The sequence below is a fragment of the Cupressus sempervirens genome, chromosome 6, assembly GCF_028749045.1.
Source record: "Cupressus sempervirens isolate cs-2001-9-10 chromosome 6, ASM2874904v1, whole genome shotgun sequence".
Classification (NCBI taxonomy): Eukaryota; Viridiplantae; Streptophyta; class Pinopsida; order Cupressales; family Cupressaceae; genus Cupressus; species Cupressus sempervirens.
This window is the reverse complement of record NC_143123.1, coordinates 437105738-437130707: the sequence shown is the minus strand read 5'-3', so window position 1 is coordinate 437130707 and position 24970 is coordinate 437105738. Positions and strand designations below refer to the sequence as shown.

Sequence of the window (24970 nt, the reverse complement as noted above, 5' to 3'; positions counted from 1 at the left end):
GAGAACAATGACTCAAATTTAAAATTGTCCTTTAGATTTTGAAGAAATATTCAAACCTAAGATTACACTTAATAAATGTTGTGTACATGAGAGGCAACATTTTGCCTTCTTCATGGGGAGATTACTTTTTACATCTTCATTTGGAATGCTTGTTGAGCCATCTGAATAGTTCAAGGCAAAATAGCTATTTTTAATTATCAAATCAGAAGAACGTCTTCATTTGAAATTCTTGTCGAGCCATCTAAATAGCTCATAGAAAAATTATTATTTTTAATTATCAAATCAGAAGAATATAAATGTATTTACGAAAAATTTCAATATATATGATAAATTTGTGTTGCTTTTAACAGTTCAACTATTCTTAGGACATAATTACAACTGACGGCCAAGAAACTTATGTAGGAGAGAAGTAAAAGAAAACTCTAAAAGATTATCATTTTTATAAATATGTATCTTTAGTTATTAGTATAGTTTGTAAAAGAAAATATAAGACTAGTGTGCTTGTATCCTTAACTTCCAAGGACAACTTTTCCCCTTATCATAGATAATTATGTCCATCACCATAGACTTTCCCATGGATTTAATCATATGTAATACAACAGATTAATGTTTTTGGACAAAAACATTAACTCACAAAACTACCTCCAAAGGAGCAATTATTGTTAGAGTCATCTTTACAACTGTTCCCCATGGCATTATCCTCTTCATCGCAGTTATGGTCCTCAGATATTAAGGAATTCACCGATGTCTCCAATAGATGCATCTTTCTAGCTTTGGCCCTCTTCTCTGGATGATTAAAAGCACATATTCCATTCCGACATCTTCCTTTCCCTCTTCCAATATATGCTTCCTCAAGGAAAGCGTGTTATCTACATTCTCACTCGGAATGCTAAAGAAGCCACCTGAATTGTTCATAGCAAAATAATTCTTTATAATTATAAAAACAAAAAAATATAAATATGCAATTTATAACTTCATTTCTTCACATTTTTAATGAAAATTTCAGTATTTTAACATATTTCATGCATATTTCCAAGTTTTAACTATTCAACTGGCCTATGACTAAAAATTTGAGTGAAAGAAGTAAGAAGAAAACTTTTGAAGAACAACCATTTTTATATCTACTTTTTACTTCATTACTTAACAATTCCTGAGCTATAACTATAGCTTATGGCCTGAAATTTATGTACTGAAAGAAGCAAAAGAAAACCTTCAAAGGACAACCATTCTTATATATCCATTGTTTAGTACATTACTATTGTTGGAAAAAGATTAGAAATGGGTGCCTGTAGCTTGAAATTCCAACAATAGCTTTTCCACTTCACATAGATATAAAGTTACGTTACCATAGAAATCCCACGGATTTAATCATGTATAACAAGATATGTTAAGACTTTTTTTAAAAGAAATTAAAAATACCTTCAAGGGAGCAATTCTTATTAGAATCATCCTTTGCATCATGAATATGATCTTTAGGTATCAAGGAATTCACTGATGCCTCCAGTAGAGTTACATCTATCTTTCTAGCTTTGGTCCTCTTCTTTGGACGATTACTTTTTATAGTCTCATGTATAGGCTCTTCTATCATACCCAAACCTTCCTCTCCCTCTTCCAATTTACGCTTGTTAGTGGATTTTATATGTGGAAGTAGATCCAGGTCTTTACCTTGCATTGATTTGCTGGAACAAAATAAGACTTCCTCATGTATTTTTTCTTTGTGACACTGATCGAGTGAAACAAACATATCCACTTCTCCTGAATCTACTTGTGTACTGCTAGCAGTTATCTGGCCCAACAATAAAACATTATCTCCATTAACTGAATACAACTTTTTCTTTGAAAAATTTCAGCCAGCATAATTAAAATAAACATTATATAAGAGACAGACCATGTTTTCTTGAGCAATGAGATTAGATGCATGCAAAGCTTCATTCCCAGTCGCGTCCACTGAACGTCTATGAAATATTCCCATTACCTTATTTACAAAACCACCATTCCAAGATCAGGAACTCCCAATTATAATAAGGCTTGTCCATGTGATGCTATTGATCAATGAAAATAAATTTAGATTCACCAATTAAACAACTTAATCTCTCGGTTATGATAGGCTTCTAAGACTCTATGCACTGAGGCTCCTTGCTAAACCCTCTCTGACAAATAGAATGACAGAAAATTTTGAAAATACCTTCAACTGTGCCAATGCATGTTTGGCAGCTTTAGTTTCTGTAGACCTCTTCTTCACGGTTGATCCTTCTCCAGATATAATTGATCTCTTCACCTTTATTTGTACAGTGGCCACATGAACATTCCTTGTCTTTGTGGTGGCCACATTGAATTCATAATGGTGGTAAGAGCAGAGCTCGTGCAATTCTCGTAGTGGTTGCAATTCCATGTTTTCAGGTGTAACAATGGGAGACAAAATAGTTTTTAGTTTTTTCCAGACAACATCAAGTTTTAGTCGAGTATCCACTAATATTGCACCTGAAATGCTTTCTAGTCTATCTCCTAATACTTGCATTTAAGAAATATAGTAAAATAACATAAGTTGTAATCAAAGTGAACATTTATGTTAACATGCAATAAGAGGAATGCTAATAAAATGTTTGTAATATATCTAGGAATTAATTACCAAACAATAAAATAAATTGAAATTTATTACACAATTACCCACTGGAAATCTTTTATTGTATACCTATCTATGTACTTTTTATGTTCAATAATAAAAGTCAAGATGGACTTCCACGACTTCCGGTCCAATAAATTATATTAATATGCATAGAATAAGGCTCCTCAATCATGCTATTGAGCATTATAGAAAATTTTCAATAACCAAAAAAAAGTGAGCTGATTAAACGAAAATTCAAGGATGAATTCTCACAAATGTTAAACTAACTTGCCTTTGGAGCATGCATTCCTCCTCCAAATGATATAAACTTGCAGTCAACACCTCTATGTTGTTTAAATTCCTCAACAAATTTTAACGTTTGATTTTTTAATTCATCTGAATTATGACGAAGATAGTTGTGAATATTGTGTTTCACTGTTGCTTGAGCAAAGTTCTCGTTGTTAACAGCTACCTGCCGTAAGTCTGATAAAATTCCCTGGGATGATTCCTCATATGTTGAGTACAGATGCTTAGTAATAACAAGATCTAGTACAGAGTCACCTAGGAATTCTAACCTCTGTAAAATTTGCACATAATATCAACATTCAGTTCTACATTCTAGAAAAAATTAATTGTGCAAGTACTATCAAATATACTATTTGGACTGTGCAAGGTAAGTTCAATATAAAATTACCTGGTAAGAATGTCGTCCTTCTTCACTAATTGAAGCATGTGTGATTGCTTCTACAAAGAGGCATCGGTTCTCAAAGCGGTAGTCTAAGATCAATTCCAGTTCATCCAAACGTGCATACACTAGGATAATTTATAGAACGTTTGCATGCAATATCTACTGACTCATCTTCAACATTAACCTCCATGTTCATCCATCTCATGAACTCAAGAGCTACATTTGTACCCCCTCCGATCAAATGTGCTCCAATTAGGGCCTCCACAACATCTGATATTGTTTTGGATTGAATCCATCGATGCCTCTTGTCACAAACTTTGCCCATTTCAAGACTGTTGGAATCTTCTGGGTTGCAAGGGCAGGGAACAATGCTTCTACAATGTAGCCCAGGGGCGACCCATTTGCACACATCAAATAGATCATCTAAAACATATCCCTTTTCACAAAGAAAAAGAGGAATAAGTTATTAGATTAGACTTGAAATTGACAAATACTCAACTTATTAAATATAGACTATATCAAAATCAAAATTCTTCCACGTAAACAAGCAATAGTCTTCAATCAGCATAACAGTATCAGCTGTTATTAACTCAATTGACTGAAGTAAAAGATCAAGATGGAAAAAGAAAATTGTTTAAAGACGCACATCTTTTTCCTCAAAGAAGGCGGATATCAATATATTCAGCCCATATTAAGGGTCATATTGTACTTGTCACTAATTCTTAAAACTTGAGAGAAAACTGTCTAAGAAACATAAAATATCAATTTATTTTAGCAGTAGGATTTCTAATCTATAGTATATTTACTAAGATGTTTTTATTAACTAACTATGAATAAAGAGTTAAAAAAACAGGAGCTCATTTTACCAGTAGAATTTTTAATTTAGAATTTCTTTTTTATCAACTAACTATTAAAATATAGCATTTTAGTACTTGCAAATTACGGTTCAATGCCAAATCATGAAGCGTTTTATTATAGACTGCCTTAGCTCTACGATATGATAACTGTCCTTCATCCTCATTTTCGTATTTCATAAAAAGATGTCGACTAATGGCATGTTTTAAAAAGGAGTCACCCAATAAATCCAACCGCTCATAGGAGTAACATTCTAAGCATTTGTGTGAAGTGATTGCTTCCAGTATCTATGAAGAAAGAAAAAGTGTTCAGTAAGAGGTTAAGAAGAATTTACTTCTGCATAGAAAAACAAAAGTGAAACAATTAATCTTAAATAAATAAATGAAACAAAATAACATCAGTTTGAAATGATTAGCAATGAAATTACCAGTTGCATGGATACAGGTGGACAATTTTGGCGTTCTATCTTAATTGTTTTATTAAGTTGACTTGCGAGCATTAAACAATTGAGGCGGTGCATAACAGATGGAAGCAAACACAATGATCTCATAAATGAGCTTGGAACATCCAAGTTCAAACACAACTCTGGAGGAAGTTCCACAAATGGTCCTTCTTTCTCCACTGCCTTTTCTTGGTGTTTTGTAAGACAATTACGGGGTCGCTTAGCATGCTTCACCCTAAGAAGTGGTTGATTTAAATGCTTCAGTTTCTTTCCATGCCTGCAAAATCATCATGATAAATTAATTAGAACCATTGCAATCAACTCTATGTGAATACACCTGGACGGGCATTTAAGATTAAGACTATCAAAGATGAGATACCCACTTTTTCAGAAAATATTCACTGTAGCTACCATAACATGGATTAGAAACTTTTTTGGGAGGGAAGGGCCTCTCAGCAGTTTTTTCGTGAATAATTTCTACGACTTGATAAAGCATTCCATTATGAACAGTAAGCACTGCTTTATCTATCAAATGTGAAGATTCACAGATGTCACTAGCCAAAATCAAAATTTCAGAGTCCTCTCGACTGTGCAAATCTATTGTTCCTATCATAGAAGCCTCTTCTAAAATAGTTGAAAGTAATTTAAACTCTCTAGCTCTTGTTGCACATGTTTCGATGCATTTCCAGTCAATAACAGTTGGACTAGACTGATTTGATTCTAAGGGCAGAAGTAAGTAAGTATAGGAAGTGCACCATAGGTTTTTCATTTCCATGAATTTTTTCTTATTCCTCAGATTTCCAAAAATTCCATTGAAAATTATTTCTTGAAAATCTTTTGCATTCCTCATCTGTTTAATACACAAGTGACAGAACTATTATCAGTTTCATACAAAAAGAAGTAATTAACTTATTGGAAGCAAATTGTAATATATAAATTGGAAGATGAAGTTGTTTGTCTTTCAATACCTGAGTTAAATCCAAAGTCATTTCTCCTCTTCGTAAAAATTCTGCCTTAACAAGCTTATCTGTAGTTAAAAACATATCTATATGTAACAACCAGTTTTCCCAGGTCTAATTTAACATTCGGCACTAGGCTATAATGAGCTGTTTTTCCCAGTACAGAAGAGCTTCAGACCTCATATTATCTTGTATTTCTTTGCATACGGAATGGCACATTCTTTATGTCTTTTCTGACAATGTTTCCACTCCTTCGACATGCTCCCTGCAAGGAATTTCTCTGTAATTAAATTATAAATTATAAATAATCAAATCTACCTTTCATCTTAGTTCCATGAATTTTCGATTAATGATCAACTAACATGTCATCTTCACTTGAAATCATAACTACTAAATATCAAATTAACTGCCAACTAACCTCATGTGAACCTCAACGGCTATATTTCAAGCTAGGTCAAAATTTGGGATGTAACATACCATTCCCCTTGTGGTTCATTGTCCTTGATGAACTTGAAATTGCAACGAACATTATAAAGGAGTATTTTAGAAATTGGAATGTAACGTACCATTCCCCTTGTGGTTCATCGTCCTCGATGACCTCTGCAATTTAGACACTAAAAGAAGATTCCACATATAAGATACATATATATAATCATTGTGATATCATTTATTTTCTCAATTGGGTCAAAATGAAAATCATAGTCAAAACTCAAGATCCCTTTTTACTTTAAAGCTTCCAAAAAGATACTTGCATGGTAACACAAAATTGAACACGTACTTACCTGAGTTCATTTTACCGCAATAGTGGTCATCTTAGCATTGATTGAGTCAATTTTGTTTCATATTCCTGTCATACTTATGTTGACACTCACCATATCATTAGTATAATTCCATACTGATTTCTTTATTTACAAGGTTCAATGGTTGAAAGTAAGATAAGTATTCAAAATTCAAATTTTTCAACCAGTAAGTTCCAGATCATAACTTGATCATAATTTAAATTACTCATACATATTAATGGATAGATCATCCTTGCAACTTATAGATTACTTGTAATAGGTTAGTGAATCCATGTTTTTCCATTGTAATCCTTGGCCTTCAAGCCCAATATTTCATTAGAATAATCATTTCATGGTAGGATATCTCCAAAACAATATACAACAGCTCAATAAGTAAAGTCAACATCACATGTGTATTATACATGTATAATAATGTGTCAAAGGGCAAAAACAATGATATACTATGCAAGATCATCAAATCAAGATCATAAGCATTTGGAACAATTCATAAGATTCTCATCATTTCAAATACTTGGAAATTCATCTTTTCCATTTCTATGATTCAGGTTTCCACGCCCATTTCATCAAAATTTCACATCTATAAACAAGCATTGATAGTTCCAACTCCTTTTGGAGCACATAATGATCTGATTGTTTAACCAACATCAGAAAGGATCATGGTTCACAATTTATTTTCATTCAATTCAAGTTCAAAATAGACAACAATTCATTTCGGTCATTAACTTGGGTCAACAAACCCACTCGTGATAGATTTAGATAACATTTTATCAAGATTATAAACTATATTTGGATTGCGCAAGTCTAGGCATCGGGACCCTTTTAATCTTCTCATTCTCAACAAAGAATGGCCCTCCCACCAGGGATAATACATATGTAACATTATGGTCCTGCCATTGAGTAATCAGGTGGGTTGAAGTCCCAACAGTTATTCGACAAAATAACTGAAGCATCAGGACAATCAACAAGATCAATTGTTCCAGCAAATCTACCTAATTCCACCCTGGCCAAGGATTTCAAAATTTGGGTCGTCAAACCCGATCTCCACCACTCAGCTTGCCAATCCCTTTTTTTTTTCTTTTTTAATTGCTTTATACATTTGTTCACTTTATATCATTTCAGCCTTCTGGGCTATTCTGAATGATTTTTCAGTATGATTTTTTTTTTTTTTTTATTGCAATATCCGGATATGCAAAAATTAGATCGTTTTCAACATTTATGTTTTAAGTTTCTTAGAAACAGTGCTGGACCCAAGGTTTTAGGGTTGAACCCAGCGCTTTGATACCATATGTAACAACCAGTTTTCCTAGGTCTAATTTAACATTTGGCACTAGGCTATAATGAGCTATTTTTTCCAATACAGAAGAGCTTCAGACCTCATATTATCGTGTATTTCTTCGCATACGGAATGGCACATTCTTTATGTCTTTAATGTTTCCACTCCTTTGACATGCTCTCTGCAAGGAATTTCTCTGTAATTAAATTATAAATTATAAATGATCAAATCTACCTTTCATCTTAATTCCATGAATTCGCAATTAATGATCAATTAACATGTCATCTTCACTTGAAATCATAATGACTAAATATCAAATTAACTGCCAACTGACCTCATGTGAACCTGAACGGCTATATTTCAAGCTAGGTCAAAATTTGGGATGTAACACTGTATCTGTATTTGCAATGTCATCATCTAATTCAGATTTAATTAACATGGAAAAATTTAAATATGTCTTATTATCATTGGATTTAGATATAAAATGAAGTTCGTAAACTTTCAAACTAACTTCTCTCCCCTCTTCATCCCAACTATCAGATAATGTGTCTATTTTAACAGTTGAATGTAACTCCCTTATTTCAGGTAGACCTTGCAGAAAGAAAAAGAAATAATGTCAGACAATTAAATCTTCAAATATCACAACCTACTAATCATCAAACAAAATCCTGCATAATTTTCATTAATAAAGATTATAAAAGAACAAAAATATCATCAAAACAAAATTTTCTCCAAAGAATATTGACATTTTATTCAGTTTCATTAATTTTTTTATTTGACAATAATTTTTTTTATAAAATGTAATTAAAATAAATAATTACGTTTATTGAAAACACACTTTTAAGAAATAACTAATATATGAAATATAAATTTAATTACCTCTATTATTATTTGGGATATACAATATGACTTCAAAATTTTCAAAAAAGTTAAATATTTTCTTTAAAAAAAATATAAGCAATAAAAGGAAATATAAGAGAAAACTTTCAACTGCTATTAGAAAAAACACATTTAATTCATATATCACAATCAAATTTATCAAATATCAATTTCATTCCAATAAATAATATAGTTTTACTTCTACATAATACTAAAAGTTTAGAAAAACTATTTCTAATGTCAGAGCCTCCAATAATACAAGAGAATGAATTATTTTCACACCTGATTTCGTAGATGTTATTCCCTCTTTGTCATTGCAATCTTCTTCGATTTCATCCCCATTCTCAATTACTCTTTCTTCAATGCTATCCTCTCTTTCATGAACTCCTCCAAGATCTTCACCAAAATCTTCAACTTCATTTGAAGTTCTAGATTTATCCTTTTCAACCACACTTTTCTACTTAGTGTAAGGCAGTCTATTTACAATGGTTGTGATTTCTGGAAGCTGTTCAACATCTACTGACAAATCCTTTTCAATTGAACTCCTCTTCGTTATAGAAGCATCATTTTCACTTGATATTATGTCCTCTATTATGGCTACACTCTTTATTATATCAAATAAGTCATCCTTCTGCTTCTCATTACCTTTGTGAAATTCAAAAATTGATAATATTTAATGTAAAAGTATAACACTAACATTGGTTATGAATTTTCTAGATTTTATCAAATTGCAAATGCCTTATGACTTCTATGGTATTTGAAATCATCAGATGAAATTTTCGATAATTAATAGCTAGACTCACATTTTACTGAAGTTGAAAAAGCAAAGTGATTATTTACATCATGCATCTCCTAGGGACCATGGTTTAAACTATGATGCCAAACTCAAAGCTTGTTGTAATAACGTATTTTATGCATTTTTTAAACAGATAAGAATGTAGTAATTTACTTTTTTAAAAAAAAATTTATTCATTTTTCCAAGGTAAAACCTGTAAGCTTGAATGTTATATTAATTACTTGAATTTATATTCGCAAATTACCTCTCAACAAATAAGATGAACTCTGAGTTTTCATGGCGAGCACGTCCACTAGATTGAATATAACTGTGCAGGCTTACGGGTAAATCAAAACGGATGACACAGTTACAATTTTTTACATCAATACCTTCTTCAATCACATCTGTTGCAACTAAAACTTGAACCTGCACATTCATATTCAAAAAACATCATAATTCAATACAGCCCATAGATTTTTGAAAAATCAATATCAATAACCTTTATAAATATATTTCTGAAAAAGATGCAACTGAAAATTTGATGTAACATTTGAACAACGTATTAAGAAAAATTTTTAACAACGTATTAAGAAAAATTTAACATCTAGGTAAGTTTGAATAGCATGGTCGTAATCAAATTAACATTTGTTTCTAGTAAATGAAAGATCCAACCAACCTTTCCAGAAGAAAAGTTTTCTAAAGCTTTTTTCTGTGTCTTGCTACCAAATGTAGAGCTTAAACTAGATAAGAAATCAGTCTTCAGACATTTCAAACAATCAATCTGTTGTAGCAAACTTGAGATTACTACAGCTGCAATCACTCTTTCCATAAATACTATACAGGAAACCTTTCTGGGATCTTCATCATTGTTAAAACTAGGAGTCAGTCTTCTATCAAAATGCAATAAAAAAACTACAAATAGACACTGATATCACATTACTATGATTTCTCGTACCTCTTCTATATTAAAAAATGCACTAGCTGCTCCAACTTTTGAGTTAAAATGCCATGTTTAACAGCATTGTGAATTCCTTCAAGTGTCTTGAATAATTCGTTCACATCTGAAGTCTCAAATTCAATATTTTTAATTTGATGTTTACACCGAACAAGTAACAACATTTTATACTACAAGAAAATCAACAACTATTTTTTCAGCTGTAATTTGTTTCTTTCGGATTTATGAAAATCCATGACAATTGAATTCAGAGTAAGATGGTCGGATTCAGTCAGATGTATTTTTGTTTGATGATGATCACTTTTAGCTGCATTTCTTAATGGACTCCTCAATGTCCATGTTATGAATGTTCAGAGTGGTTAGAATGCCTATTTATACAAATATTTAGCAATCTTACATCTATGTTATATAATTGGCCTGGATTGCATGATGGCACTCTGACCATCCTAGCAGTTATGTCAGTTATTCTAGGTTCTAGAAGTGCAAGCAAAAAAATTAATAAAGATTTCTCAATTGACCATATAAGTTTCGTGTGAAAATTATTGTTCATGATTTACTACCCCTTGAAAGTGTGGTGGACATGCATACCAGATGGTAATTCTTCTTCAAAGAGTCTACGAGCATCTTTTAGATAATCATCTAGAGCATATTCCTCCATTTCTACCATTCCAGTAGCAGTCTCACGTAACTTCTCTTTTTCACTGTATAGCTGAACAACCTGTATGATTGACAGATTTCATGTTAATGTATAAAACCATTCTCGTGTAGTCTAATAATTAGTTATGTAACTAGCTATATATACCTCTATATATATTACGCCGAGAGTAATCGTTCTCGAGGCGCCTATTTTTATTTAATCCCAAAGTTATTTTAATCGAAGTTGGGATTAATGAAAATAAAAATAGGCGCCTCGAGAACGATTACTCTCAGCGTAATATATATAGAGGTATATATAGCTAGTGGTAGTCGCGGCGCAATAGGAAAAATATTTACTTTTTATTTTTTATTTTGATAAGGTTACTATAAAATTGTTAATTAATTTTTAATTAGAGTTGTATGAAGTTATAATAAAATTATGCTTCAAAATATTTTTAAAAATTTAATATAAGGAGTTTAATATAGATTAAAAATATATTTTTTATTTTTGGGATATTATAATGTAAAATGTTATAGTCATACATAGATATATGGTTAGGGACAAAGTTACCATTATAGCTAATGTTAACCTTAGGGATAGAATTAGGGTTTGGGTTAGCATTAGAGTTAGGGTTGGAGTTAGGGTTAGGGTTTGAGCTATGGTTAAGGTTAGGGATAGAGTTATGGTTATGGTTATTGTTAGAGTTATGGTTATGGTTTAGATTAGAGTTATGTTTATGGTTAAGGTTAGGGTTAATGTTATGGTCATGGTTAAGGTTAGGGTTAGAGTTATGGTTATGGTTATGATTAGGGTTAGTGTTAGGGTTATAGTAAGGCTAACATTAGATTTATGCTCATGGTTAAGGCTAGGGTTAGAGTTATGCTTATAGTTAGGGTTAGGGATAGGATTAGAGTCCAATTATGGTAGAGTTAGAATTAGGGTTAGAGTTAGGTGTAGAGTTATGTTTATGGTTAAGGTTAGGGTTAGAGTAATGCTCATGGTTAAGGTTAGGGTTACGGTTAAGGTTTGAGTCAAATATTATTTTAAACTTAATATAAGGAGTTTAATTTAGATAAAAATATATATTTTATTTTTGGGATATTGTAATGTAAAATGTTATAGTCATACGTAGATATATGGTTAGGGACAAAGTTAGGGTAAGGGTTTGAGCTAGGGTTAAGGTTAGGGTTAGGGTTAGATTCTAATTATGGTAGAGTTAGATTTATGGTTAGAGTTAGGGGTAGGGTTAAGGTTAGTGTTAGGATTAGAATTAGGGTTAAGATTAGGATTAGAGTTAGGGTTAGGATTAGGGTTATAGATAGGGTTAGGGTTAGGGTTAGGGTAAGGTTCTAGGTTAGGGTTAGGGCTAGGGTTAGGTTTAGGGTTAGAGTATGAGTTAGGGTTAGAGTTTGAGTTAGGGTTAGGGTTATAGTTTGAGTTAGGGGTAGACATAGCATTATAATTTGGGTTAGGATTAGGGTTAGGTTTAGGGTTTGAGTTTGAGTTATGGTTAGAGTTAGGGTTAGAGCTAGAGCTAGAGTTAGAGTTAGGGTTAGAATTAGGGTTAGTTTTAGGGTTTGAGTTACCAATAGAGTTAATTTTACAGTTGGATTAATGTTAGAGTTAGGGTTAGGGTTAGAGTTTTGAGTCAAGGTTAGGGTTAGAGTTAGGGTTAGGGTTAAAATTAAAATCCAATTATGGTAGAGTTAGATTTACAGTTAGAGTTATGGGTAGTGGTAGGGTTATGCTTACAGTTAGGGTTAGAGTTAGATTTAGGGTTAGGGTTAGGGTTAGGTTTATATTTAGAGTTAGGGTTATATATAGAGAGAGTTATATCAATGTTAAGGTTAGGGTAAGGGGATTGAGTCAGGGTTAAGGTTAGAGTTAGGGTTAGGGTTAGGGTTTTAGTCAGGATTAAAGTTAGGGTTAGGGTTAGAGTCTAATTATGGTAGAGTTAGATTTAGGGTTAGAGTTAGGGGTAGGGTTAGGGTTAGGGTTAGGGTTAGAGATAGGGGTAGACAAAGGGTTAGGCTTAGGCTTAGGGTTAGGGTTAGGGTCAAGGTTAGGGTTAAGTTTTAGGGTTAGAATATGAGTTACGGTTAGAGTTTGAGGTATAGTTAGGGCTATAGTTTGAGTTAGGGGTAGACAGAGTATTAGAATCCTAGCTACGATTAGGGTTAGGTTTTGGGTTACGGTTATGGTTACGCTTAAGGTTAGAGTTAGGTTTAGGGTTATAGTTATAGTTAGGGTTAAATTCTAATTATGGTAGAGTTAGATTCAGGGTTACAGTTAGTGGTAGGGATAGGGTTACAATTATAGTTAGGGTTAGGGTTAGGGTTAGAGTTAGAGGAAGGGTTATATTTAGAAGTTTTCTTATGGTCACAGTTATAGTTAGGAGGGGAGTAAGGGTTGGGATTTTAGATTATATTTATTATTATATAAGGTGCCCTATATAATAATATGTATATTCCCACGCTCATGGATAAGGTTAGGGAAAGAAGTAGGACTGTGGTTATTAGTGTTACATTTAGAATTTCATTTAGGAGGGCATTGTGTGCTATTTTTTCCCCCTATTCAACCCATCACTGATGTCTGATCTGAGAGACCTTAAATGGGATAGGTTCTTTGCAGAGGATTAACATTGCTAAAGTTGGCGGCTAACATTTTGTGTTGGCTCAGTTTCTTCATTGACCACGCTGGATCATTTTTTCTTGGTCGGGTTGATTCATGCTACAAGATTCGATAACTCTTATTTCTTCGCGAGCTATCTTCCCATCTTCCCAAAAGTGCAAGATGTTGCCATGCATTCCCATTCTAACGTTTCTTTATATGCTAGTGTCTTCGAAACACTCTAAAGCCTAGAATTGCACAAGATGCTGCCATGCATCTCCATTCTGATGCATCGTCATGCTACATTGTTTCTTCAATTCTCTGAAGCCCAAAATTGCATCATGCTACCACGCATTGCCTTTCCAACATTTCCTCACTCCACAATGCTTTCATGAGTCTTTAAGACCCAAAATTGTGCCACATGGAGGGGGTTCACACCTTTTGTGCTATCTGCTTTGTTTGTTGGGAGGAATCTCTTCACTACATCTTAGTCATCCATTGGAAATAAAGCCAATCTTGATCGACGAATGTGACTTAATCCTTCATTGGGAGGAGTTTCCTCGTTGCATCTCAATCATCCTTTTTGAGGGGAGAATTTACATCGACGGTTGCGACTTAATCCTTCATTGGTGAGGATTCACGATGTATCTATGCCGTCTATTTCGAGAGGAAGACCTTCATCGATGACCATCATTCATTTTTGGGGAAACCAAATTCCCCCTTGGGATCAACCTTGCATTTTTTGTGGGAGGTTAAGACATCATGTTATCTCTTTTCATAGTTTTTTTCCAGCGACATGAATGTCTTTCCTCTTCTTTCCATGAGTCTCCATTCTAGCGCCTCCTTAAGCTGCATTATTTCTGCAATGCTCTAAAGCCCAAAATTGCATCATGCTACTACATGTAACCTTTATGACATTTCCTCACTCTGTAGTGCTTTTGCAAGGCTCCAAGACCCAAAATTGTGCCATGTAGCGGGGGTCCCCACCTTTCGTGCTATGGTTACAATTTAGATTTTAGGGTTATGGTTAGAATCAAGGTCAATTCTAGAGTTTATAGAATATTTAGAGTTAAGATTAGGGATTAAATATACATGAGGGTTAGCATTGGGTTGTATGATAATTACAGTTAGGATTATAGTTAGATATATCATTTAGATTAGGTTTTAGTCAGGGTTTAATTAGACTTAAGATTAGGGTGAGGATCAAGGTGAAGTCTATATTAGGGTTCATATCATGGTAGGATTGAAACTAATGTTAGGGTTAACATTGAAATTATGATTAGGGGTAAGGTGAAGATTTATATTTGGTCATGATTGTGGTTTGTGCTAGGATTAGGGTCTAAGATATGATTAATTTTATGATTGTACCTTTAGGGTTAGGGTTTTGTTTAAGTTTATGATTATGGTTACAACTATGGTTTATGGTTCAAGTTTAAAGTTGGGAATGTGATTAGGATCAGGGATTAGTAAATTTTTTAAGAGTTCGGTTATAGGTTTACACCATGGTTAGGACCTTGGGACTAGATTTAGAGTTTAATATCATGGTTATCCATATAGGTAGGTTTAGGATTTTGATCAATATTTGGATTTTTTTTTTACATTATAGTTAAGGGTTAGATTTTAGGGTTAGGACTATAACCAATATTAGTGTGTAGGTTTTTGGTTTAGATTATGGTTTGGACTGAGATTTTTGTTATATCAATAAGGATATGTTTTAGTGCTATAATTATAGTTTAATGTTGGATTATAGTTATATTGTACATCATTGTTGGGGCTAGGGCTAAGGTAGGGGTTGTTGTTAGGGTTAACTAAGGATGACAATTAGGATGGTTTATCTTTTCAAGTAGAAAAAAAAACTCATATTGATTCAAAAACAAAGAAATTATACTTCGAAAATATTTTTCTATGTCATAATAGATTCATTTATTTTAATTATTGTATTAGTTAATTAGTTGTTTGATGTTTCAAAGTAAACATGGCTTATTTTATTTAAATTTAAATAATATTATTGTTTTGAATTGAATTTAGCTTAATTGTTAATGATCATATTTATATTTCTAATATTAACTCCAATTTGATCAAAGACCAAATATATTTTTGGTATTTTTGTAAACGAACTTGCTTAACACTTCCCTATTTCAAAGTTAATAAAATATCATTTCTATTGTCTTAGATTTGAGAGTAAGTATATTAAATAAGTAATAATAAATGAACATTATGATTAATATATTTCTAAAATAAAAATATATTACTTAAAAACTTGTTTACTTTAAATGAATAAAGTACTCATTTACTTGTAAATTTTAAAAATAGAAATTAATCTACATATATATAAAATATTTATTCTTTTTCCTATTTGCATACAAATTAATTAAAATCTAAACTTTAAACTACATAAATATTTTTAAAATATATATCCATCAATAAATAGTTTAGAATAAAGTAAAATCTAAAAATTAGACACATATAGAATCTTTTTAATTTCTATATACATGTTTTTCTAATTTATTTCTACAAACATGCAACTGATATTTCTATTATCCATTTTTTTCCATTCTAAAAAAATCTAGATGTAAATAGAATTATTTTAGATGCATGCAATCTTTCTAATTTTTTCTACATACATATATTAACATATCTATTTTATATTTTGTTTTTAAATTATGGTTATTTCAATCAAAATATGTAGATGTAAATAGAATTCTTTTCAAAAAAATTTATTTAAATTTAAATAACATTATTGTTTTGAACTGAATTTAGCTTAATTGTTAATGATCATATTTATATTTCTTATATTAACTCCAATTTGATCAAAGACCAAATATATTTTTGGTATTTTTGTAAACGAACTTGCTTAACACTTCCCTATTTCAAAGTTAATAAAATATCATTTCTATTGTCTTAGATTTGAGAGTAAGTATATTAAATAAGTAATAATAAATGAACATTATGATTAATATATTTCTAAAATAAAAATATATTACTTAAAAACTTGTTTACTTTAAATGAATAAAGTACTCATTTACTTGTAAATTTTAAAAATAGAAATTAATCTACATATATATAAAATATTTATTCTTTTTCCTATTTGCATACAAATTAATTAAAATCTAAACTTTAAACTACATAAATATTTTTAAAATATATATCCATCAATAATTAGTTTAGAATAAAGTAAAATCTAAAAATTAGACACATATAGAATCTTTTTAATTTCTAGATACATGTTTTTCTAATTTATTTCTACAAACATGCAACTGATATTTCTATTATCCATTTTTTTCCATTCTAAAAAAATCTAGATGTAAATAGAATTTTTTTAGATGCATGCAATCTTTCTAATTTTTTCTACATACATATATTAACATTTCTATTTTATATTTTGTTTTTACATTATGGTTATTTCAATCAAAATATCTAGATGTAAATAGAATTCTTTTCAATAAATCTAGATGTATATAGAATTCTTTTAATTTTTTACATACATAAAATCTTTCTAATTTTTTTCTACATACATAAAAGAATAATTTCTATTTTCTATTTTAAAAAAAAAGCTATCATAAAGATTGATAAAAAAATTGATTGCATATGCATTCTTTAGTTTGTGCACTAAATGCACAAAATAAATTGTATAGATTAAAACTTCCCGTGCTGGGCACGGGAATATACAATAGAAATATCAGTTACAAAGAATACTCAGCCATAAGCAATCAAATCTTAAACTCTGCAAATTTTCTTGCAAGCAATCTTTGTTCTGTCTTCGGCTGAAAAGGAAAAAAAGAATTTCAGATTTGAGATTGTTTAGATTGCCCTATTCGATTCAAAAAGCCATGGAAGTCACCGCAATTACATCTCCAAGAGGCCTAATGTGCCTTGATTCAGTACCCACATGCTTATCTCCACAAAAAACTTTGCACAGGTCCTCCAGTGGCTTCAATTTCGGTCATATGAACAGAATTCTAAATCTAAATGAAATTAATTAAAATTGAAATATAAATCAAAGTAGAATATTATAACTAATTTTGAATTTCAATTTACTTCTACATCTAAATCTAAATGAAAATGTAAATAAAAAATAGAAATCTCACCTGCAAAAATGTTACTCCAAAACTTCAATTTACTCCTATTCAAAAACTCCAATCTAATCCTCCAATAACCTCCACCTCTTCCTTCCTGCAAAAACATAAAATGAAAATGAAATGAGGAGCCTTGGTTTTATAACTTCTGAGAGGCTCCTCATATCCCCCAATAGACGTCTCTTCACATTCCACGAATTTGTTTCAAATTCCCCCACTCCCCACAAAAAAGAAGCATGAATGTGCATGCAAAATTATATTTAACAAAAAAAAAAATCATATTGAAATTATTTCGCCCCTATTTTTTCGGGCCCTATTTTTTCGAGTCCTGCTTTTTCGGGCCCTACTTTTTGGCTTCCTATTATTTCGGCCAGCTATTATTTCGGGAATTATTTTTTAATATTTAATTTGGAAGTTTGTAACTGCTCCCAATTCTTTTTTATTGACAAGGAATCTTGGCATATTCCCGTGCTGGGCATTTGTGCTGCCATTGTATAGAATGCCTCTCGGCGTAACAAGAAGACATGAATAAAAGTTCTGAACAAATTAATATTATCATAAAGAAACAATTAAATTCACTTAGCTATTATTAATAACCACTAGACCTAAGGCTATCCTTTATAAAGTGTGTGAAGGCAAAAGTGTAGACATATAGGATATAGCTCAAGCAACTGAAAGCAGAACAAAACATCATTCTCAAGGAGCAAAGCTCCAATATCAAGATGTCGTCCAGATGTTATCTTTTTTAACATACACAAAATCATGTTTCCCAAGCCCTATTTGCAAGTCTTGTTATCTCTTTTGAATCTTGATCATTTTAGTATATCGTAAAGGAGTAGAGGATAACAAAAGTGAAAAATATTTACACCTGCACGTATGCTCAATCGATGCACTGCCTTAGACTTAATTACAGGCAGAAAAAGATTTACACCCAGCTACGACAGCCAAGTAGGTATAGGTAAGCTTGATCCTTGACAACAGTTTGAGGTATGCTTTTGGATTCATCATAAGAAACTTAATTTGCACAGTTGAAATGAAATTTCATTGGATCAAATAGTGGAACAGTCACTAAGATGAAGTTTAGTTGACCAAAGAACCATGAAAAAACAAAGTGAGAGGAATCTAGATGATGACAGAATCTACTTTGTGGATATCAAAAGAACCCACCATAATGTAATTAGGTCTGAACAACCTGGTGATTGATCTGTGCATGTTAGCTACATCACTGTGGAAGAGGCACAACCTGCAGGTATAGTACACACACATGGAGGCATCAAGCAGTGATGAAGTAATCCACGATTCAGCAAATGCGCAAGTATTTGGTTAAGAGTGTGAAATAATAATAATGATAATTTAGCAGAATTGTGGAAGACACGTGGAGAAAATCTCAGTAGTAAAGTTGCATGCAAGGTCCTCGCTCCTATATATATCCGGGCTCTGAATTCATGTAACATTCAAAGCATTTTCAGTTAGTTTATTAATGAAGCATGTGTTTGGAGACTTCATACAGGACTTAGTATTTTCATTAGACTATGAATTCATTTATAAAATAAGTGAGGTTGTAGTTGTAAGTGTTGAAATCATTTTTTAGTTAGATCATCAGAACTACATTGAGTTTGTCTGTGAATGAAAAATGCAACTCTGGTGGTCTAATGAAAACATCGTTTCTCCATCTACAGAGAAGGAGGTGAGTTATGTAGAAAACAAAAGATTCAGTAGCAGGTTTATTCTCCTTCATTTTTAAATTTTATCAATAGTTTTCTTTTCTAAATATTTTTTAAAAATTGCTTTTAGAATATTTGATCAGCATCACTATCGGTTAAAGGATTAGAAGTTTTCAGAGATAAACTCATGTGAATGTTGTAGCAGTAAGAGTGCTTAAACCTTCTAAATCTAAAGAAACTGGTTTTATGATTTTTAATGAACAACCGAAAGGATCAACTGATTTTTTTATAAGTCGAAATAAAAAAATATCAAGATGAATAACACGGTCATGTAGCCACTGCACAAAAAGGCACTTGATGCAAGTGACAGCTGGATCAAACAATAGAGTCGTGCATGGAAGATACCATACTGAGACTTGCCAAGGAATGACTGCATGATGAGGTATAATAATAGAAGGGGTTTAGTTAGAGCAACAGTAAATCCATCTCCAATTGCCCATCTTAAATACCATGAGAACTACAAACATATTTTCTTTAACATCCTATATATGTTCAGTGTGACAAATGAAAATCTCAACAGAACATTACTGAAATAAAACTTTAATATTAAAATAGTAAAAAACCATACCTTTAAAGCACAGAGCAAACCCAGATTCTGAAGACAATATTCAACATTTGCTCTGATTCTTTTTGCTTTGCTTTCCTGAAAAAGATGATGCACAAAAACCAATTTGTTTTGTAGGGCTTGATGTTCAATTGACAAGGAATAAAATTTAGTTATTTGCTTTGGAGGGTCTGGAGTCGACTCAAGTTCACGCTTTTCTTACACTTTAATGGTCTGTTTGGGCATGTTAATTAATGCGGTTACAAGTAAGATCCGAGAAATGAAGAAAACACCAAGAAATGACGGAAATGTTACTAGTTTCTCACAATAGGGGTCATCAGATTTACCTGAGCATCCAAGATTTCTTCAATTTGTGTTATTTGTTTCTCACAATCACTGCTGGAAGAAAACCCTGTGGATATCAATGCAAATATAAATAGCTAATAGCATCTTCTCAACATTAAATATATTATTTACGAACTGTTGAGTGTTATTTCCAAGAGATATATACTTCATAATTACAGTATATTGTATCATATTAGATTAGATTAGTAATGGAATGAATCAATATTTATGGTTAGGAAATTTCTATAGACTTAATTTAAAAAAGGATTAATCACCAGTACCACTTATTCTTGTTCTTGGTGTCCGTTCTTCACTACTACTAATCTAATATCTCAGTGCAAAAGCCTCTATTCACCTACATATTAAATTATTTTGCCTATACCAAGGGTAAACCTACGATGATTCCTAAATACATGAGATAAGACAAATTCCTCTATTTTATGGGTAAAACAAATTTTATTCAGTTTTTTAGCAACCACCCTGAGTTGCTACTATTATTATTTTTACTTAACAATGTTCACTAACTCAATCAACCAAGTAAATTGCTTTTAATTTATAAGAATTTTCTCTTGCTCATTCAAACATATAGTTATGTCAAGTATTAAGATAGTTACAAACCAAAGCAATGAGACTCAGACCCGGCTCGGCTTTGACTCGGCAAGGGTAATTGGACTCGTGACCCAGCTCGGACTCAATCGTGACTCTGCAATGACTCAGAGAGTCAGGTGTATTAATAGAAATGCCTTATAGAAATATAAGATATTTGACAACTTGGTGGGTCATGGTCATGGGTAACCTAACTCACCAACCTAGGTGACTTGCAGTGAGTCTCGTTACTATTTTACAAACTAGCCATGTGGGGTGTTGCCAACTGTATAATTAGCAATTCATGCTCCTATAAAGAGAAAAATCTTAGTATTTTTAGATATACCATGATAACTACCAGACATGAGAAGATCTCAAATTAGAGTAAAACTTAGTCATCAAATTAATAAAAATTAAATAACACAAATTTCACTACACACTTGGATATTCATTGACAATTCTTATAAGAATATTCCCTTTCACACCCTCCCTAGGATGTCTTAGGGTTAGCCAACCATTTTCATAGGCTTAAAATTTATTGAAGGATTTCAAAGAAAATGTGTACCAAGAGTCCGACTTAATTAGGATCATTCAATGGTACAATATTATATCCTTAATCTAAACTCAAGTGAGATTCATAGGTCTCTAGTGTTTGAACTTGGTTTCCCTGATACCTATGTAGCAACCACCCTAAGTTGCTACTTTTATTTTTACTTTCGATTTTCACTAACTCAAACAACCAAGTAACTTTTTTTTAATTCTGAAGTGGAGATTATAAATACTCCTCCATTCACCATGCTGGCAACAACGATATCACACTCCATGCTCACTCATGATAGTGTTCAGTCTCCATAACTAGAGTCATCCCTAGACATAGATCAAAGCCTTGACAGTTCACTCCTACTGATGTTTCCTACTTATCCTCTTGTAGGACATTAGAGGCTTAGTAGTTAGCAATCAAAGGGATTTTATTCTCTCCTCTAGATGATATCTTGATATCTTTAACCTTAACTATTGATTTAAGCGATACTATGAACTTGGTCCCATTAAATAAAGGATATCAATCAACCAACTCAATTTCGTTTACTTTGTAAGCATTCTCTCTTGCTCATTCAAATATATAGTAATGTCAAGTATTAAGATAGTTACAAACCAAAGTAATGAGACTCAGACCCAGCTCTAACTCAGCAAGGGCAATTAGACTCGTGACCTAGCTCGGACTCGATGGTGACTAAACAGTGACTCAGAGAGCCAGGTATATTAATAGAAATTCCTTGGTGAGTCTCGTTACTATTTTACAAACTAGCCATGGAGGGTGTTGCCAATTGTATAATGAGCAATTCATGCTCCTATAAGGAGACAAATTTTAGTATTTTTAGATATACCATGATAACTACCAGACATGACAGGATCTCAAATTAGAGTAAAACTTGGTCATCAAATTAATAAAAATTAAATAACACAAATTTCACTACACACTCTGATATTTGTTGACAATTCTTATAAGAATATTCCCTTTCAAACTCTCCCTAGGATGTCTTAGGGTTAGCCAACCATTCTCATAGGCTTAAAATTTATTGAAGGATTTCAAAGAAAATGTGGACCAAGAGTCTGACTTAATTAGGATCATTCAATGGTACAATATTATATCCTTAATCTAAACTCAAGTGGGATTCATAGGTCTCTAGTGTTTGAACTTTGTTTACCTGATGCATATGCAGCAACCACCCTCAATTGCAACTTTTATTTTTACTTTTGATTTTCACTAAAACAACCAAGTAACTTTTGTTTAATTCCAAAGTGGAGATTATAAACACTCCTAGTAACCCTCCCTATGTATCCTCCCAAGGTAAGTTAGAGGCTTCATATTTAGCAATCAAAGGAAGGTTACTCTCTCCTCTTGATGAAATCTTGATATCTTTAATCTTATCTATTAATTATGTGATACTAAGAACTTGGTCCCATCCAATAAAACATATCTACTAACATCCAATGTTGGTTCCATACCCATATTTATCAGTCATTAGTTTTATCACTTAGCCATATGCACATGGGTACAAGGACTAACTCCCTCACATCACAGGTACACATTAATGTTTACCTGACATTTTCCATAACATAGTGGTCTGGACCACTATGTTATGCTTGCCCAACATTTCCAATAACATAGAGGTCTCAAGAAGGTGTTCCTTATGCAAGGACTAGGTCCTTCTCAGTGCAGGTACAGTACAAGCTGACTAGCTTGTTGTTCATCGCATACACAGGGAGAAGCTCCATCATATATTACTACGCAATAGTGACTAACTAATAGAGGATACACCAGACAATAATTATTGGCTCTTACAAAATCACTCTAAGAATAATGATCAGCTCATATACAGTGCATAACTATCCACTGTCCCCATATACAGTGCATAACTATCCACTGTCCCCAGTGCATCCCCAAAAGAGAAAGATGTTAGTGCATTGTGTACTACACCATAGGCCTCATTCCTTTCCTTGTTCTTTTGCTCTGTCATATACTTGGGAAGAGGATTTGGTGCATCCCATACTACACCAGGGGTTCGTCCTCAACCAAACAGGGTGAAGTATAGCATTTCCACATCAATCCATAGAAAAATCATACTAATTGGTTATTTTATTTATTTGTTTACTATCTCTTTTTGTAATATATATTTTATCTTCTTCTTGCACATTCACTGTGGAGGCATCTGATGGGATGTGACAAGTTTGAAATGGGATAATCATTCAAGCATCATCCATAAAAACACGAAATGAGGAGGACATGAAAATCCAGAAACAAGGAGGACATGAAGTGTTGGGCCAAAGACACAACAACTTCCATATCATCATCAGTCAAGAATATGAATAATGATAAAAAATTGTATGTTTGTAAGATGAGGCACAGACAGTAACTGTCAGATCACAAAAAATTTAATAGGTCCAGGTACATACAATTTAAAAGAATATATGATGCATATGCATACCAGCTAGAAAGATGAGATCTCAGGAAAAATGTCTCTTAAATTTAATGATAGTCCTTTATTTTTATTTTCCTATATAAGATAGTGTACTCACCCTTTTTTGTGACCAACGATGCACTCATTCCAAATATTTTAAGTTTTTGTTGAGTCGTTTTCTGATAAACCTTCAATACAAACATTGAAATTGTTAATTAGTTTCATATTTTAACAAAATTTTAGAAACAAATTCAATCACTTACCCTCATAATTTTAGCATATGGATGATGTTTGCTTGCATGATGGCAGTCATCGAAGATCACGAGGTTGACTTTCTCTAGGGTTATTGAATTATTATCCAAGCGATCAAATAAAATCCGAGGAGTCATCACAAGCACCTGCAATTTGATCCCCACACCATTCAGAACTAAAATAGAAAAGCAATTTGAATCCAATGGTATGTTATATTCAAGTTTCATTTAGTTACCTCATTCAATGTTGCTTCTTTCCAGTCTTTTACTGCTTTCCCTCCAATATAACATGCCACTTGCAAGTTTGTATGTCTTGTTATATATTCAAATTGCTGGAATTTTCAAAGTTGAAGAAGAGAGGTTATGATCATGTTCTCAATCAGGCACTTGATCACATCGTATCTCTCATGTTATTTTAGATTGACAGACTAGTGTACTCGATATTACCTATTTGACTAATGCAACTGCAGGTGCTAAGAATATTATCAGGCATTCTTTGTGCTCCTTTTGCAGGTTTTGGGCGATATATTTCATAAGGAGAACTGCAATATGTGTTTTTCCGCAGCCTGTTTCTAGTAGAACAATTGTGTTCCTCTCAATAGCTGTGGCAAGAATCTTCAATTGATAGCTGTAAACATCATATTTCCATAGTTACATTCAATGAAATCACGCAACTACGTCTCCATGTCTAAGCTTTCTGAAAAACATTTTAGATGTTGAGCTTTCCCAAAGACACATAAAAACACTCTACAGATAATAGACCAGTTTATGCTTAGTACACTATTTTGCATCAACACAGACAAGACTAAATGTCATAGCTTGCTAACACATTCTAAAGTAGAAGAATGGTCATTTTAGACCTACAGCTTAGTGACTCCTAAAATATTTCTAGCAGGCACTCAATAAATAGTACTAAGAACGGCAAAGAGTATAATGGACGAGAGAATAAGAAAAAAATTCAGAGTTATTTTAACTCTTCATATCCAACCTCAATTGCATTGAAAAAT

General features: G+C 32.3%; 1 protein-coding gene across 1 annotated transcript in view; it reads right to left on the bottom strand.

Moving 5' to 3' along the window:
• LOC149552926 (endoribonuclease Dicer homolog 3a-like) overlaps window positions 1-24970 on the bottom strand; it is a 44319-nt gene that overhangs the window by 13258 nt on the left and 6091 nt on the right. The window contains exons 2-24 of the mRNA XM_089790260.1: window positions 24420-24591; window positions 24200-24295; window positions 23976-24110; window positions 23831-23900; window positions 20170-20234; window positions 19847-19921; window positions 10820-10949; window positions 10253-10337; window positions 9953-10166; window positions 9542-9702; window positions 7957-7987; window positions 5757-5814; window positions 5559-5617; window positions 4974-5440; window positions 4576-4867; window positions 4226-4435; window positions 3522-3729; window positions 3300-3418; window positions 2894-3182; window positions 2186-2511; window positions 1889-1975; window positions 1420-1786; window positions 805-902 (exon numbers count right to left, since the gene is read on the bottom strand). Of these exons, the coding sequence (XP_089646386.1) occupies window positions 805-902; window positions 1420-1786; window positions 1889-1975; window positions 2186-2511; window positions 2894-3182; window positions 3300-3418; window positions 3522-3729; window positions 4226-4435; window positions 4576-4867; window positions 4974-5440; window positions 5559-5617; window positions 5757-5814; window positions 7957-7987; window positions 9542-9702; window positions 9953-10166; window positions 10253-10337; window positions 10820-10949; window positions 19847-19921; window positions 20170-20234; window positions 23831-23900; window positions 23976-24110; window positions 24200-24295; window positions 24420-24591 (3814 nt within the window). The remainder of the gene's footprint in view (window positions 1-804; window positions 903-1419; window positions 1787-1888; window positions 1976-2185; window positions 2512-2893; window positions 3183-3299; window positions 3419-3521; window positions 3730-4225; window positions 4436-4575; window positions 4868-4973; window positions 5441-5558; window positions 5618-5756; window positions 5815-7956; window positions 7988-9541; window positions 9703-9952; window positions 10167-10252; window positions 10338-10819; window positions 10950-19846; window positions 19922-20169; window positions 20235-23830; window positions 23901-23975; window positions 24111-24199; window positions 24296-24419; window positions 24592-24970) is intronic.